General features: G+C 39.0%; 1 protein-coding gene across 1 annotated transcript in view; it reads right to left on the bottom strand.

Annotated features, from left to right (window-relative positions):
- Positions 1–15660: 15660 nt before the first annotated feature.
- The window catches only part of LOC147435403 (uncharacterized), a 50177-nt gene continuing 46802 nt past the window's right edge, over positions 15661–19035 (bottom strand). The window contains exons 2-3 of the mRNA XM_086488473.1: positions 16369–16530; positions 15661–16071 (exon numbers count right to left, since the gene is read on the bottom strand). Of these exons, the coding sequence (XP_086344599.1) occupies positions 15844–16071; positions 16369–16530 (390 nt within the window). The 3' untranslated portion in view covers positions 15661–15843. The remainder of the gene's footprint in view (positions 16072–16368; positions 16531–19035) is intronic.

The following is a 19035-nucleotide window of genomic DNA, read 5'->3' as shown; positions in this document are numbered from 1 at the left end:
ATTTTATTTGTCCCATATCAAATCTGCCCATGATGTTAAAAACATTGATGTTTGGCTCGTTATTGTTCTCAATTTATTTTCTTTGAAAAAATGTGAAATTGTGAGTTTGAGTTTTTTCACAATAAATGAATTAGACTTAAGTGTATGATATTATATGGACATGTTTTGGTAAATAGAATTCTACATTTATATATGGTCATAAGATATATATTATGTAATACTTTAAAGTTAATTGATCATATGAGGTTTGGGAAGAATACACTATGACTTGAGGATCATAGAGTTCTTTGTAGACTTGAGGATCATAGAGTTCTTTGTAGACATGACACCCTATGGCCCTAGGCCCATAGAATCCCCCAAAAGAAAATGGGATACCCAACAACCTTACAGATGTAGGGTGATTACACCGAGTCTCTAAAAGGGCACATAAGCATCTGGGTTACTCTATAGCCTTAGGCGCATAGGGTGTCAACATAGAATCCCCCAAAAGCATTTGGCTACCCTACAATCTTACGGATATAGGGTGATTACATAGAGTCTTTAAAAGGGCACATAAGCATTTGGGCTAGTCTACAGCCTTAAGGCCATAGGGTGTCAACACAGCTATGCTACAATCTTATGTATATAGAGAGATTACATAAAGTCTCTAAATGGGCACATTAGTAATTGGGCTATTCTAGAAGGAAACATAAGTTATCCAAGACCATTTGGAATACCCTAAGGCCTTAGGGCCATAGGGTGGTGATATAGAATCTCCACAGGGGCACTTAAATCACCCCATGGATGCAAATCACCTAGCTCTTATGGACACATCTTATAAAACATCACATGACACCCTATGGCCATTAGACCATAGGTTGGTTATTCTAGGTCACCTAAAGACTCTTTAAGTGTTTCAAGAACATTTTTCATTGGCCTTATATCTTGTGTCCATATACATTAGGGACATATATTTCTTATCTTGTGATTAAGGTTTAATATTCTATTGAGAATGAAATAAGCTAGAAAAAACTAAAAAGTATTTAGTCCTCAAAATTCCAAAATGAGAGTTTGAACAATTAATGTATGATCATTTTTGTTGGGTGTAAGTTCTTCTATTGTGAATTGATGGTGTAAGTGTTTGAAATAATTATCTTTGTATTGCAACTAACTAGATTAAACATATATTCAACATTTGTTGTAAATGCCAATTATTTGCTTAGATAGTAAACATCGAGTCTAAATGGTTATTGAAGCATTTGTCCTTTGGATTATGTGAAGATCTAGTTCTTTGATTGTAAGAAGATTTTATTCAAAGATATAAAGTGCGAGTATTTTGTTCAAAACTATGATTTTGTTTCTCTTCTAGATGATGCAGAGAATTGGAATTTGTATCTTGAATTTTTTCAATAGAGAGAAGCTAGGACTAGTAGAATTTTTTAGCTTGTCATGTAGAAATCGGAACATTGTATCAAGGTTTATTGCAAAGAAATGATTGTATAATGTATAACCATTGTTTAAGTTTGTAAATTGGAAGTAGAAGGCAATGCAAGTTCCAAAACATGTGCAATGCCATAAAGAGAATCCATCACAAATACTTTTGCCCCTCAGGATTTGTAAATCAAAGTGCATGGTGAGCCGGACCTTCCATCCACCAACAGATCAATGCATTTGTGAATTAAAGTACTTGAAATTTTTATTTAAATGTTTGAATCTTATGATGATATTTGAAGGCAAAGACCCCTTCAACTGTGTGGTAAAGCAAAAAATGTATGATGTATGATAATGATTCAATTTTGTATATCATATTGCATATTTATCGCATTTTTTAGCTTACACATTTTGCTAGCATACAGGACACCCTATGGCCCTAGGACCATAGGATGCCATCATATCCCATGTACAATTTCTCTTTTACCATAGAGGACATCTTATGGATCTAGGGTCATAAGACGCCAACATAGTGCATAAATGGCTTCTTATAAGTATACACGTAAACATAGTACATAGAGGGAATTTTACTAGCATAAAGACCGCCCTATGGCCTTGGGACCATAGGGTGCCAACATAGAGCATAGAGGGCTTTTTATTAGCACCTTGTTGCCCTTGGGACGCCATAGTTCCATAAAGTGGTTTTTGTATATATAGTAGAGAATTCTCACACAGATGATACCTTGGTCACTATCTGGTCCTTGGACCATATGATAGTAACATAGAGGACACCCTATAGCCCTAGGGTTTCCTTCTATCCCTAGGGCCATACACTGCCAACATATAGTATACATGGTTTCTTCATAGAGCAAACCTTTTAGCCCTACGCAATAGAGTGGAAACCTAGACCATATAATGTATCCTACCAGCATAGAAGGCACCCTATGACCCTGAGGCCAAAGAGTACCAATTTAGGGCATAAAGGGTCTCTTCCTAAGTTGAAGGGCACCTTGTGGCCCTAGGGAGCACCCTATGGCCCCAGGGCAATAAGGTGTCAACATAGTCAAATGGGGTGTAAACTTAGAGCATAGAGGGTTTCTTACTATCATGGCGGACACCCTGTGTCCTTGGTGCCATAGGGTGCAAACATATAGCATGGAGGGTTTCTTGCTAGCATAGAGAGCACCCTATGGCCTTCGGGACATATGATTCCAACAAAGAGCATAAACGGTTTTTTGATAGCATAGAGGATAGCTTATTTCCCTGGGGCCATATGATACAAAAATAAAAGAGTCTTAAGAAGGTAACATAGGCCACTAAATCACCATGGGGCCATAAGGTGGTCTTTGTGGGGAATGCTCATAAAGGGTTCCTTGGCTATCCTATGGCCTTTGGGCCATAGGCTACCAACATAGAGTTTAGATGGTTTCTTACTAACATAGAGCTCACCTTGTGGCCTACGGTCTTTAGATTCTAATATAGAGTTTCAATGGTTTCATACTAGGCGTAAGGGGAACCCTATGCCCTTGGGGCCATAGAGTGTCAATGTAGAGTGCAAAGGTTTCCTTTCTAGCATAGAGGGCACCATGTGGCCTAGGAGCCATTTGATGCACCCTATGGCCTGAGGACTGTAGGTTGCCAATGGAGACAAGGTTTCTTAGTAGCATTATAAAGGGTACCTTGTGGCCCTCAAATCTCCATAGGGTGCCAACATAGAGCGTAGAGGGTTTTTCTTACTAGCATAGAGGACATCATATGGCCTTGGGGCCATAGGGTTTGAATATTGAGCATAGAGGATTTCTTACTAGCATAGAGGCTACCTTGTGGCCCTAGGTCCATAGGGTGCAAACGTAGAGAATAGAGGATTTCTTACTATCATACAAGGTACCTTGTGGCCCTAGGTCCATAGGGTGCAAACATAGAGCATAGAGGATTTGTTACTAGCACAGAGGGCACCCTATGGCCCAAAGGCCATAGAGTGACAACATGTAGCATAAAGGGTTTCTTACTAGCATAAGAGGCAGACCTTGTGGCCCTCGGGTCATAGGGTGCCAACATAAAGCATATATGGTTTCTTACTAGTGCTCATAGAGGGCATCTTGTGGCCCTATGACAACCTATGGCCTTAGGGCCATAGGGTGATACATAAATAAAGTACCATATGGCTTTGAATCCATATATCTATTTATATGTTGAGACCTCCCAACAATCCTAACCCTATGGCCTTGAGGCCATAAACAGACATATTTTGGATTATCTTAAAGTCATAGAGATATCTACAAAGAGAACTGTATGGCCTGAAGGCCATAAGAAACTTAGTCAAGGAAATCATCCAATGCAAGAAGATCATGGCAATAGAAAATGAGACTTCTGCTCTAGAGCTTAAAGGCATAAATGTTTCTCCAAGTATACTTCTAGGCACCACCATCATGGACAAAGAACTAATGTAGCTAGATAAAGATTAGGAATCTCTAGACAATAAGGAGCATAAAAATAAATTCATTGTAGATGTGTTGTCAGTTAGTAAATTTGCTATTTGCGATTAGTTTTTTCTAAGAGTGTGACAAAAAAGAGTTATCAAAATGTAGATACTTTAGAATCTAAAATTAGGTGTTCTTTAAACTTGCAATCCTTCAACAAGATATTGCGGCTGACAAAGTTTTACTCGAGATTGTTGGTATAGAGGATGCTAATGCCATTGACCCTACTGAGAAAGATTCTATCAATCTCCATGTCAACCAAAGAGTTTCTGACGAAGATGACAAGAATCTACAAGTCTTTGAAGGTCAACTGCTACAACGACTGGAGATAAATTTAAAGAGTAATCCATTGGAAGAAGACAATGAAAGTTCCAGAACATGTGCAAGGGAAGAAGAAGAATCTAATGAAAATATTCTAGTAGCCCAAGAGTTGGGAATTGGATTGCATGACACCACAATGGAAGTAGAAGGTTTTTTTTTTCTTTTTTTTTTTGAAAAGCTCTTTCAATTTTGGAGTATTAACTTACACATTTTGCTAGCATAGAGGACACCCTATGGCCCTAGGACCATAGGATGCCATCATATCCCATGTACAATTTCTCTTTTACCATAGAGGACATCTTATGGATCTAGGGTCATAAGATGTCAACATAGTGCATAAATGGCTTCTTATAAGTATACACGTAAACATAGTGCATATGGGGAATTTTACTAGCATAAAGATTGCCCTATGGCCTTGGGGCCATAGGCTGCCAACATAAAGCATAGAGGGCTTTTTATTAGCACCTTGTTACCCTTGGGACACACATGATACCTTGGTCACTATCTGGCCCTTGGACCATATGATAGTAGCATAGAGGACACCCTATAGCCCTAGGGTTTCCTTCTATCCCTAGGGCCATACACTGCCAACATATAGTATACATGGTTTCTTCATAGACCAAACCTTTTAGCCCTACGCAATAGAGTGGAAACCTAGACCATATAATGTATCCTACTAGCATAGAAGGCACCCTATGACCCTGAGGCCAAAGAGTACCAATTTAGGGCATAAAGGGTCTCTTCCTAGGTTGAAGGGCACCTTGTGGCCCTAGGGAGCGCCCTATGGCCCCAGGGCCATAGGCAGTCAACATAGTCAAATGGGGTGTAAACTTAGAGCATAGAGGGTTTCTTACTATCATGGAGGACACCCTGTTTCCTTGGTGCCATAGGGTGCAAACATATAGCATGGAGGGTTTCTTGCTAGCATAGAGAGCACCCTATGGGCTCCCTATGGACTTGGGGCCATATGATTCCAACAAAGAGCATAAACAGTTTTTTGATAGCATAGAGGATAGCTTATTTCCCTGGGGCCATATGATACAAAAATAAAAGAGTCTTAAGAAGGTAACCTAGGCCACTAAATCACCATGGGGCCATAAGGTGGTCTTTGTGGGGAATGCTCCTAAAGGGTTCCTTGGCTATCCTATGGCCTTTGGGCCATAGGCTACCAACATAGAGTTTAGATGGTTTCTTACTAACATAGAGCTCACCTTGTGGCCTACGGTCTTTAGATTCTAACATAGAGTTTCAATGGTTTCATACTAGGCGTAAAAGGCACCCTATGGCCTTGGGGCCATAGAGTGTCAATGTAGAGCGCAGAGGTTTCCTTTCTAGCATAGAGGGCACCATGTGGCCTAGGAGCCATTTGATGCACCCTATGGCCCGACGGCTGTAGGTTGCCAATGTAGACCGTAGAGGTTTTCTTTCTAGCATAGAGGGAACCTTGTGGCCTAGGGGCTATTTGGTGCTCCCCTAGAGCATACAAGGTTTCTTAGTAGCATTATAAAGGGTACCTTGTGGCCCTCAAGTCTCCATAGGGTGCCAACATAGAGCGTAGAGGGTTTTTCTTACTAGCATAGAGGACATCCTATGGCCTTGGGGCCATAGGGCTTCAATATTGAGCATAGAGGATTTCTTACTAGCATAGAGGCTACCTTGTGGCCCTAGGTCCATAGGGTGCAAACATAGAGAATAGAGGATTTCTAAATATCATACAGGGTACCTTGTGGCCCTAGGTCCATAGGGTGCAAACATAGAGCATAGAGGATTTGTTACTAGCACAGAGGGAACCCTATGGCCCAAAGGCCATAGAGTGACAACATGTAGCATAAAGGGTTTCTTACTAGCATAAGAGGCAGACCTTGTGGCCCTCGGGTCATAGGGTGCCAACATAAAGCATATATGGTTTCTTACTAGTGCTCATAGAGGGCATCTTGTGGCCCTATGAAAACCCATGGCCTTAGGGCCATAGGGTGACACATAAATAAAGTATTATATGGATTTGAAGCCATATATCTATTTATATGTTGAGACCTCCCAACAATCCTAACCCTATGGCCTTGAGGCCATACACAGACATATTTTGGATTATCTTAAAGTCATAGAGATATCTACAAAGAGAACTGTATGGCCTGAAGGCCATAAGAAATTTAGTCAAGGAAATCATCCAATGCAAGAAGATCATGGCAATAGAAAATGAGACTTCTGCTCTAGAGCTTAAAGGCATAAATGTTTCTCCAAGTATACTTCTAGGCACCACCATCATGGACAAAGAACTAATGTAGCTAGATAAAGATTAGGAATCTCTAGACAATAAGGAGCATAAAAATAAATTCATTGTAGATGTGTTGTCAGTTAGTAAATTTTCCATTTGCGATTAGTTTTTTCTAAGAGTGTGACAAAAAAGAGTTATCAAAATGTAGATACTTTAGAATCTAAAATTAAGTGTTCTTTAAACTTGCAATCCTTCAACAAGATATTGCGGCTGACAAAGTTTTACTCGAGATTGTTGGTATAGAGGATGCTAATGCCATTGACCCTACTGAGAAAGATTCTATCAATCTCCATGTCAACCAAAGAGTTTCTGACGAAGATGACAAGAATCTACAAGTCTTTGAAGGTTAACTGCTACAACAACTGGAGATAAATTTAAAGAGTAATCCAATGGAAGAAGACAGTGAAAGTTCCAGAACATGTGCAAGGGAAGAAGAAGAATCCAATGAAAATATTCTAGTAGCCCAAGAGTTGGGAATTGGATTGCATGACACCACAATGGAAGTAGAAGGCAATGGAAGTTCCAGAACATGTGCAATGCCAGAAGGAGAATCCAACACAAATATTTTAGCACCCCAGGATTTGGAAATCGAAGTGCATGGTGAGTCAGACCTTCCATCCACCAACAAACCAATGCTGACTATAATAGTGAGCTTGTGTGGATTGTTCGTGAGGAGATGCTGGCAAAAGTCCAAGAAAATGAAGAGCGTAAAGTTTTGACATGAGCATATTGTTCTTCGTCCAGGATGCATTGAGTTTTTAAAGGCTCTATTCAGCAATTTCAATGTAGGGATATGGTGAGCTGCTAATGACATGCATGTTGTGGACATCATCAAGATTTTAGAAAAGGAAGCTAAAGAAAAATTTCCATTCTTTATGATCTGGGGGCAAAGCCAATGTCAACCATGCGTAGAATCAAGGATCACTCGCTTAGATAATCCAGGAGTAGAAGCACTTTTCAAACCGTTGGCTATTGCATCATCAAAATTTGGGCTTGATGCAAGAAGATTGCTTCTTGTATATGATGAACCATTAAAGGGATGTTGAATCCTGCATTGAATTGTATTTTTCCACCATCATTTAATGTTGATGATGAGGAGGATAATATCCTCCTTGGGGAGCTGCTACCATATATCAAAGCTCTCAATCATGTTAATGACATTCGCACAGTTATAGGGTCTCATTTATATGGACAAGCACCCATTGCTCAAGGTCATGAGCTTTGTAACCGTATACACAAGGTTGTTGCAGAGTGGGAGGAGAGAAATCTAATTTTTCTAGGAAAAACCTACTCCACGGGAAGGCTACCAGAAGTTTCTCGTCCTCTTCACGATGAGAAAGTTACAACATCTAGTACTAGTGGAATGTCCACTCGAAGTCAAGACAAGAAACTTTCAGCACGTGATCGAGAAAAAGTAAGGGTCTTAAAGAATATCAAATCATTATCAGCCTTGAAAGGTACAAAAGCAATCATGCTTGCCCAAAAATTGGGATACAAGGAGCCTGTGATCAAAGTACATGAAGCCACGAATTATATAAAGCATCTAAAAATTCAGTATGATCTCAAATAGCCCTATATCAAGAAATGATGGAGCAATATTTTGTAACATTTTGTCATTTACAAAGATCTTTATGTACTCAGAGACTTTGTTATAGTGCTTAGGGTTTCAAGATATATGAATATGTAAATGATTAATAGTTTTTTAAATTGTCTTTCAATACTATAAGTAACTTCTGAGTTTCATGTGCCAAATGCTCTTTTTTTAAAACCTTTTATAGTTGTTTGCTTTGAAATTTGAGTTCACTGTGCCATCAAGGACAATCTACATGCTCATAAGGTCAAATCTCACCCTATATGTCCTTGGGGGAATTTCACTTTATGGTCTCAACACCCTATGAATCTAAGGCCATAGGGTCATAGTTTGGCATGTGTTCTTGCATAAGACTTACTAAGTGTAACCACAAATTAGCACCCTATGTCCCTAAGGTCTTCAACACACTTAAGATCTCTATATTAACTTTTTTTTTAAAATCATTTCAGGGCTTCTAAGAAAAAATGTTTTGCTATTAGATTGTCACAAAATAGAGGAGCTCCCTTTCATATTACATCAAATATCACATTTAAACCAAGAGCAATGGTTTCATTATCTACCAACATCTTTCAAACAGGACAAAAGAATGCTTATCTTGGATTTAGAGGGTGTGCTTCTTGCAACATTTGAGCTTCAATCAAGGCCAACTTGGACCAAGTACATGTGCATTGTAGAAGATAACAATGAGGTGTATGCGGTGCGTCCAGATACAGAGTATTTCTTAAGATTTTGCTTTGAGTTCTTTGAGGTTTGGATTTGGAGCTGCCATCATTTACAAAAATCTCAACACATAATCAAGACCTGTTTTCCTACACAAAGTCACAAATTCAAGATGATTATGGATAACCGGTGTTGCCAAAATTCAAATTTCATGATCGGTTACAAAAGAGCCTATCACAAAAATCTTTCGACCATATGGAAGCTATTTGATTATTTAGATGGGGGCAACACTATAATATTTGATGATAGTCCATATCGAGTGATGTGAAATATGCAAGGAACTTATATGATTTTTCCAAAGTTTTGGAACCAACCTACTCAATTGCTTCAAAGTTTTTTAAAAGATGAAATTGTTCCATGGTTATGTGGATGGTTGTATGCTAAAGACAAGAGAGACTATACCATAAGAAATTTTGTAATGTTCCATCCTGATCCTGAGACTCACTATGTAATGCAATGTTATATGTCTCAAAGGACTCAAAGGACTCAAAATCTCAAGAGAAGGAGGCCATTTTAAGTGTACTAGTTAAGTATTCTAAATAGCATCTACCAAGTATTTGGCAATGTGTACTTTTCAAAATTTAAACTTGATGGAATGTTGTGGGATATCTTGAAACATCTTTAAGCTGTTTTTTTAATGGAGTGCATCCTATTGTCAGGAGACTTCTCTCATTCAAGTTCTTTGGTTTCATTGTTTGATGTTTCTATGGTATTGTTAACTTTTTCTTCTTATTAATTGTCTTTATTAAGTGATCCAAACAATCAAAATTTCTTGACATTTGGTAGTGTTACAAAACGGTGTTTTTTGAACACCCACAATCTTGGAGATATCATACTCTTTCTAGTTAGTCTTTTATTGTACATGCGATGAAGACCATCATTTTTATGAAACTGTCAAGTTGGTGGTAATCTTTATGTTTATACTTTATACTATTTTGACATAATCAATGTATAAAATTCGTATTATTCACATCAAATGGTGTTTTTAAACACCTCCTTTTTTTGAGACACCATCTCTAAAACCTTTGAGTGAAGTTTTAAAGCATGTACTTGATGTAAAAAATCTTCATCTTAACATTGATTCTTTGGCACAAACTTATATTAGGAGTTTTTATATTGTAGTTTTATGTTAAGAAATAATTTCAAAGTTAGAATTATGATAGTTTATCTAAGTAAGTGCCTCATCTAACTTTGTATAGTTAAATAAAATACCAAATGGAATTATAGGTGCAATAGATGACATCTTATGGTCTTATGGTCTTAGGGCCATAGGATACTCTATAGTATTGTTTAGATTTTTTAATTGTTTGTGAACATAGATCATAGAGGGTTTTTCTCACTACCATAGAGGATATCCTATGGCTTTGGGGCCACATGGTCTCAATATTGAGCGTAGAGGATTTCTTACTAGCATAGAGGGTACCTTGTGGCCCTAGGTCCATAGGGTGCAAACACAGAGTATAGAGGATTTCTTACTAGCACAGAGGGCACCGTATGGTCTAAGGCCATATGGTGACAACATATAGAATAAAGGGTTTCTAACTAGCATATGAGGCACACCTTGTGCGCCTGGGGATATAGTGTGCCAACATAGAGCATAGAAGGGTTTCTCATTGGCATAAACAACATCTTGTGGCCCTAAGACAACCTACAGCCTTAGGGACATAGGGTGGCACATAAATAAAGTCCCATATGGCTTTGAAGGACTGGACGTTTTTATACATTGGGACCAGCTAACAATCCTAACCCTATGGCCTTGAGGTCATAAAGAGACATATTAAAGTCATAGACATGTCTACAAAGAGCACCGTATGGCCTTAAGGCCATAGGTGCAATAGATGGCATCTCATGGTCTTATAGCCATAGGATACTATATAGTATTTTTTTGACTTTTTAAGTGTGAAATATTAGTTTGAATGTTGTTTAAATTATCGTGTAGTTAAAACTTGATAGCATGCTACAAAACCATGAGCAAGTATTTTGTTATACATGGATTAAGGTCACCAAATTATGACAAGAGTGTTTAATAGTATTTTCCTTTACATATTATCTTTTTTAATTGCTGTAATCAATCTATATGCTGCTTTAAAATCATATCAATTGGTTTTTTTGACACCTCATTTTTTGAGAAGCTACTTCTAGAAGCATTTGTTGAAATTTGAAAAGCACTGATGTCATACAAATCCTCTTTCCAAAAACTATATTGGAGGTTTATTCTTAAATTTTATAGTAAAGAAATTAAAATAGACTCATACAATCATGATAATTTATCTAAATTAAAGACAACTAGAGCTTAGAAATCATTAAATAACACAATCCTAGCATACATACACATTTAGAATTTGGGAAACGGGATTTTCCCAAATTATCTAAAATGGTGTTTGAGGAAAAAATGCACCTTTATGTCCTCTAAGCATCATTTTGCATCGAAAGTCACGCTCAAAAATTTGGATAAAATTGAGAAGATTAAGAAAAAATGAGGATTAGAGGAATTTTGTGGTATATATAGCATGTCAATTATGAACCTTGAAATTTGTACGCAACAATCAATAATGAGGTTAGAGAATTTTGGGTATATAGAGCATGTCAATAATGAGCCTTGAAATTTGTGCACAACGGTCAAATCCATGTAAAATAATTATGTTTTGTCTCGTAATCTATGGAAAATCAAATCTTGTCTAGATATTTGTGCAATTTTGGGGTATATACAGTATGTCAATTATGAGCCTTGAAATTTGTGCACAATGGTCAAAAATGAGGTTTAGAGGAATTTTGAGGTATATAGAGCATGTCAATAATGAGCCTTGAAATTTGTGCAAAAGATCAAATCCATGCAAAAAATTTATTTTTTTTCTTGTAATTTGTGCAAAATCAAATCTCGTCTAGGTATTTGTGCACTACTATACAAAGAGGACAGCGCACCCAAACAAAATTTTCTACTCATTTTGCTTCGAATTTTGCTTCATATCCTAAACACTAAATATAATTCTACATTCGCTATCATAAGTTCAAATTGTAGCGAGTTTTCTACATTGGCACCTAACTACTACAATTGCTATCAATTAGCTAAGTATGAATTTATATTACTTTCATTATCAACTTCTTTTGATAAACTTTTAAGACATGTCCACCTTGCACGAAAAATGAGTACTTGGCTAGCCTTCGAGTATTCAATTTTTGCACAAGAAGGACAGTCACTCAATTTTATGAACTTGTAATACATGTGTTCCCATTGCGCGAAAATTGAGTGTCGGACTAGCCTTTGAGACTAGCCAGCTTTACGCAAGGAGAACCTTTAAACAAGCACAAGAAAAAGTTGATTTTATAACTCAAAGGATGTTCATTTTGACTCCGTCAATGCGTCGAAAGACCCAAAAATCATAGATTGACTCGTAAATCGCTTCTTTTGGACACCCAGAGCGAGAAAAACGTCAAAAAAAGTCCCCCAAAAAGGATGTTTTCTTCTTGTGCGAGTTTAGTGTAAGCGAAGGCCCCTCCAATTACTCTAAATTTGCACAAAGTGGAAACATCCTTTTTGGGGGCTTTTTTTGACGTTTTTTCTTTCCGGGTGTTCGCCAAAAGAAGCAATTTAAGCATCAATCCCAGGGATTTTTAGCCTTCTGGACACACTCACGGGGTCAAAATCACCAGTTTGTGAGTCACATTGTTGTTTTTTTAATTCTTGTCAATTTTAGTACCTTGCTTGAAGAATGTCAAGGGTACTCAAATTTTGTGCATGAGAGACAACCTTTGCTAAACAATTTTTATTCTGATAATAAACTTGGATGATATCCACCATCTTCTATATCCAAATATGAAAGACAAGTATTCTTCTAAATTATATGTTTATTTTCATTTATACTATGGTTGATGATATAGGGAGGGAAATTCATTAATGGCAAGGACCAAACAACTACTAGGAAGGTTCCTAAAGAGGAGGTGAAGAAGAAGGAGATACATGATGAATCAAAATCAAACCAAGGAGAGAGATCAAAGCAAGAAGAAAAGCTTGCACCTAAAAACCTATCTCTTAAGGAATTGATATCAAGATTCCACTTCTTCTTTTTCAAAGAAGAGAATGTTTTATCAAAGAGTAATATGCTTCAGAGAGATTAGGAGAGCACAGAAGACACTCATTGTGGCAATTCTTAGATTTTATTTCTAGAAACTTTGCAGATAGATTGCATAATAACTTAAAATAGATATGTGGTGGAACATTTTGTAAAAAGCACATAGTAATTTGTAAAGAATTTACAATATTGCTTTTTGAAAATCAACATTTAGTATAGCTATAAACCCCTTGTAAAATAAAACATATTGATTATAAACTAAGTAATTACAAGTAAATTTAACCAAAGGCTTCCATTGTTATAATTTTATTGTCTCCAAATCAAGTGTATTTCTCAATATAGTCTTTCACTTTTTGTTGCAATTGTGGCAGTCCTTGGATATGTCTCTGCATGCTTAGTCCCATCTAATTTTGTTAAAATTAGCATGTCAAACCCCAAAGCATAATCCATGTCATCTTTTGGATCTACATCTAAAGGGCCTAAAAGTTGAGATGATAAAAATTGGCTCAAAGTATGCCTCTACCTTCTCTTCTACTTCCTCCTCTACCTTCTCCTCCTCTATGGTTTTTTGCTCATCCTCTTTTCTCTTGTTCTTCTTCTCCTTATTCTTGCTCACATGAAATGAGGAAGAGGAGTGTATATCCTTACCCATATTTCTATCTGTATTGCCCATTGAATGGGTGATTTTTGAAAACTGACTTGAGCTATTCATAGTGTTATGAAGCAAGGGTACAACAAGACTGTGATATAATAGCACTTTCTTTTCTTGACATACAAAAATCATACAATATTGAAGGCATGACATTGGCACACCTTTTTCCATCAAACCATAGAAAAGCCTTACAAAATGGAAACCAAAAAGATGAGATATTTGCACCACACAAGTAATTGTCAAATTTAATTATCATTATTAATATACAAATATTTTGTACAAAATGCCAATTTTAGGGAGCAAGTGACACAAACTGCCAACAACACTGGCAATAGTATAGGACTCTAACTAAGGAGTAGACTTTAGCTTGGCAGTAGATGAGCAGTCTCTTCTGGCAGTTCTTGGCATAGAAATTTCTTTTAATCCTTATTAGGACGTGCAAGCCGTATTGTAAAAAAGGAAAAGTAAGACTATGCCTCATAGAAGCAAAGAATGGTAGAAAGAAACACATGATTATCTACACACCTTTTCATCTATCTCAAAAGCAAAAGCTGCAGAAAATCTATTTGTGCATGTGTAGATCTTGCCTCATTTGGTACAATGTGCACATGAATCTTAGCTTAAGGGTGGCCATGTGTTTGTTGTTCATCAACATATCAATGTCTTGGAACATAAAAATGATCATCTGTCATCCACAAATTTTTTAACCGCCAAGTCTAGCAAGTGCAAATACAGACAAAAGGTTATTTTTTATCCCCAAGTACATAAAGTGTATCAACAAGTGTGAAAGAACTACCATTCGGAGCAGTAAACACAATCTTTCCAACTCCCTTGATCGGATAAGAGCTATTGTACCAAATAAGAGGCATTGTGGCACAAGTGACTGTATTTCCATGAGGGACATTCTCGAGAGGTAAACAAGTCATGATGAGAGGTAATGTGCTTTGTAGCACCAGTATCAAAGTGCCACACAAGTGAATCTGCAACAACTAACATACATGCATCATGGACAGAAGGATCATAAGTGCACTCTACACTAAATGCCCACTCTGCATCTACATCAACATCACAATATCCTTTCACAGAAGATTGTACAATTGTTGCACTTGTAGTGGAACCAACCTCTTTCTTCTTAGACTCTTTGCATTCAATTTAGGACACTGCTTGATCAAGTGATTATTAGCTTTGCAATAATGGCAATGCGTCTTCTTTTTTTCCTTTTCGCCAGAATTCCTAGATGAGGTCTTGCCAATAGAAGCATTAGAAACAAGTGATTTGCCACTCGCTGAAGAACTGTGAGGTGGCGACATTGTTGTTACCACCTTTTCTTTGAGCAACAATAAAAGCATGTTCAATTGCACACTATTTAGCCATGTTCTTTCTTGAAAAGCAGACCAAACTCAACGACCTTTCCCAAAGTATTTGTCGACCTCCTGACGCTCACCAAAGTTCACCCAAATCAAAGAAAGTGAAGAGGCGTGTGCTGACGATGCTGGCGACTATGCCCGAGAGAACGCAACCTGCTCTGATACCAATTGTTGAAAATAAGGTTACAAGGAAACACACAACTTGGAGAAGACGAAGAAGCTCAAAGCACACAAGTAGTATTACTTGATGTGTAATAGAAAGATAAGTTAGCATACTACTCTATGTGTAATGGAAAGATAAGTTAGCCCTAGAATGATGGACATATTTACAATGCTCAGAGGCAAAAACCTTCTAATGGGGGAAAAAAATCCCCGGTGGTCCTAAGTGTGTTCACACATCACTACCACAAGAGAGAGAGAGAGAGAGAGAGAGAGAGAGAGAGAGAGAGAGAGATTGCTACAAATGCTTCAACACCTCCCATGTAGGTAGTCACGGTAATGCGTGTAGAATGAAGTATCAACATCTCCATGGAAGACAACCATAATGAAGCACTAATACCTTCAGATTGAAACTAGCAACAACAAAAAGGAAGTTGATAGTGCATACACGTCCTGACATCGAAAGAAATTGTCACAAATTTGAGGAGTCTTGACTCGAACGAAAACTTCACAATGAGTAAACTTCATATGAGTCCACATAATCTCTATTACTAACGTAACACAATTCAACTATTCTCTATATAGATGGGTACTAGATGACTGACCAGCTTAAAATGATGCAAAAGATCTTCTACTCAAGTCTAGCTGCTTTGGGTTTTTTGTAAGCTTTACACAATGCAGGGCTACATAAAGGGGAGCCTCATTCACAAGAATGTCACATTGCCAGTTCCGATATACACTGTCGCATCATATATTTTACAGAAATAGAAGGCAATGGGAGAAGCAAAAGACTTAGAGCTACTCCATCTTAGATTGTGGTGCCTTTATAGTTTTTATAAATTCTCGAGTGCGCTCTACCAACTCCTTTCCAGCCTTGTCCACACTCCCCACATCATATGGTGGCTGTGGGTCATATTCTATGTAAAGCTGCAGCATCTTGGCTGTTTCCTCATCCCTCAAGAGTGCGGCCAACTCTATGGCCATGTCTATGCCCGCTGATACTCCGGCCGCAGTGATGATTTTCCCCTGTACACAATGCATGATTAAAGCGCTCAGACTCATGTATGATAAAAGCATCTGTATTCGGCAGTGACAGAAAGAATCGTGCGCGCACACACAACAAATGCATGTATGTATGTATGTGTATACATACATACATATATGTAAATACATGCACATATAATATCGTACATACATGTATGTATGTATGTATGTGTATACATACACACATATATGTATACACACAAGTGCGCGTACACACATGCACATGCACACGCGCACACCATTTATTTGTAGACACTACAATATCGACTCTTTTCTTACCATTTTCACAATTCTTTGAGAGACAGGCTTCACTCCTAGCTTCTCGAGATCATTAAAAGCATTCCAATGAGTGGTGGCCTCCAGACCATCTAGAATTCCTGCAGCTGCAAGGAGGAGAGATCCAGTGCACACAGATGTGGTAAAGATGGAAGTTCCATGAGCCTGACAAATAAAAGAGTAAAATTTGGCATGTCTATTCTTTTGAAATGTATAAACCAAATATAAGCTGAGCTAGGAGAGCACAAGTTCCCAATCTCTCTCAAATACCAACAAGACAACAGGCAGCTTTCTATGTGGAGGACCTCCCACAGTATCTTACACGCAAAGGCTAGATTTTGTAGATTGCAGCCTCTGTGAACAAGACCTCCAAAGCTACAATCTCGAGATTGGATCACTACAAAAATGTTTGAAAAAACAAAAATGCTGTGATTATGAGACTCCTGAGGTGCTATTTTTAGAAATACCATGACCAGGTCCTGAAATTGATCCTTGACCTCGCTTTTTGTTCCTAGCCCATCTCACACGCCTAAAAGTGACACACATTAGCCAATCAAAAGAGCCCAACCATGGATGATTTTTCCCCAACCGGTTCTTCAGATCTATGTAGATCAAGATAGGTGCTTCTCGCATATTAACAAGGGTATTGTGGATAAGTGTCCAATGTCGGGGGGGGACACAACGTCAGAACCGTCAATATGGCCGATCGATCACTTACAAAAAGGGGTCCGGGCCTCGTTTGTGAGGGACGACCACCACCAACAGAGTACCAATGGATAGCCCATGAGGCTAGGGATGCACAAATTCGCCTCTAGAAGTGTCACATGCACATCTAACCCTATGTGAATGTGGACAAGCTGTAACTCCTATTTCTAGGGTTTAGGACAGCCTAGAAAGTGTTCTGGCACCCTGTGAGCCTGTACACAGGGCATGCATGTGTCCAGGCACTTTAGCATAGACACCCTCTTATTTCACACGAGCACAACCAATGTTTGTTAGGTGTACGCACTAATCCAAAAGACAAAGCAACCACCGAAGTGGCTCAAGAAAACATCCGCCAAGATACTACCTGCACAGTGGGTAAACCACACCATCCAAAGCCACAAAAAATGGGCAGGGAAACCAAGGACTAGAAGACACCGTGCATGGTACTCCGCTGAATGGAGCACCCGAAGTCGAATAAAGATAATAACCTAGAAGCGCCCTCTGAAAGAGAAGTATCCTCAAAAATACGATCTAAGGTAACAACTAAGTCATCCCCATGTTGGAACAGAGCAAACATTGTCAATGAAAGCTCCATAGCTAAAGCTAAGAGCTCCCCTCAAGATAGGAAGTCCCCTTGCCGCTCAATCCTGGAAAAAGAGAATAAGTACCTCCAGAAAGAAATACGAGACAACCTCGAGTAAAACTACTTCCTTTGTTACCAAATACCAAAACCTGAATCTCATAGAACTCGAGACTCAAAAAGGATCACACCATCGATAAACTCGAGCTGCTAAAAATAGGAACACCTCAAAAGTCGTCACCTGAGGATCATGTTTGCCAAAGAAGCTGTCGCAATCCAATAGGACCTAGCTACTGAAGCAAATGTCCACCACTCCTCTACATCTGCCAAGATCAAACCTGTAGGTGCAATCCAATACAATATGCCAAACTCCATACAGACTCGGAAGAGCACATATACTCCTACTGTTGTGACTTCTTCCGAGATGGTGTCCAAAGTCATTGCGATGAGCCCCCTAGCCATCCGAGCAGCTAGAGCTCATTTTCGATAGTGGCGCCATGGATCTTGATCCAGCTACCGAATCAAGATTGATGCTCTTGTCAAGGAGGCAGACCTACCCATCTCAGTTTGCTTCCCAAGCCTGAGGAAAGAGTACCTCCCGCTCCTTTCCAAGATTGGTTCAGAGATTGGGATTGTCTTGGAGACACCTCGCACGGCAGCTGGCATACCTACACTTGCGTTCTGGTTCAAGACACCCACACCCTCTCGAAGGTTGTTTTACTACCTCGGGTGAGTGGCGGTTGGCTTTGACAGAATGTGGAGTATTCGGGCCTCCCGAATCAGTGCTTATTTGTCGACAGATGGGCCATTTGATGAATGCCTGTCCACGGAGAAGGCAAAGACCTTCTGCGGAGACTCATACCCAACCTCCTACGGCTAGCCAGACACAGCAGACAGAGACACAGGGAACTCAAGCACGTTCCTCCTCCGAGCCTAGTGCCCAGGCAGAGGAGGGCTGGCCAGTGGCAACAGAGGAAAGCTGACAGCAGGTCCGTGGTCGACGTCGCCAAGGACCACCACGCCAGTTCACCCACCATGGTGATCGTCCTACACCAGGCCAGCTGTGAGAGTGCGCATGTGTGTGTGTGTGTGTGTGTGAGAGAGAGAGAGAGAGAGAGAGAGAGAGAGAGAGAGAGAGAGAGAGAGAGAGAGAGAGAGAGAGAGAGAGAGAGAGAGAGAGAGAGAGAGAGAGAGAGAGAACACGAACGCTAGGTCTAGGGAAGAGGGGGTGATCAGTCCCCCCAGTGACTACCAGAACTGAAGATCTATATAATGATCAGATGATAATGAAAGTGTACCCCCCGGCCCATATATATGAGTGCCCAAGGTGGCACCCAACTCAAGTGGGCGGCCGGCCCCAAACTCGAGCGGCCGGACAAGGTACA

Source organism: Adiantum capillus-veneris, chromosome 18 (genome assembly GCF_014529385.1).
Source record: "Adiantum capillus-veneris isolate H3 chromosome 18, ASM1452938v2, whole genome shotgun sequence".
NCBI classification, from domain to species: Eukaryota; Viridiplantae; Streptophyta; class Polypodiopsida; order Polypodiales; family Pteridaceae; genus Adiantum; species Adiantum capillus-veneris.
Note: the sequence above shows the minus strand (reverse complement) of the source record. Positions and strands in the feature narration are given on the sequence as shown.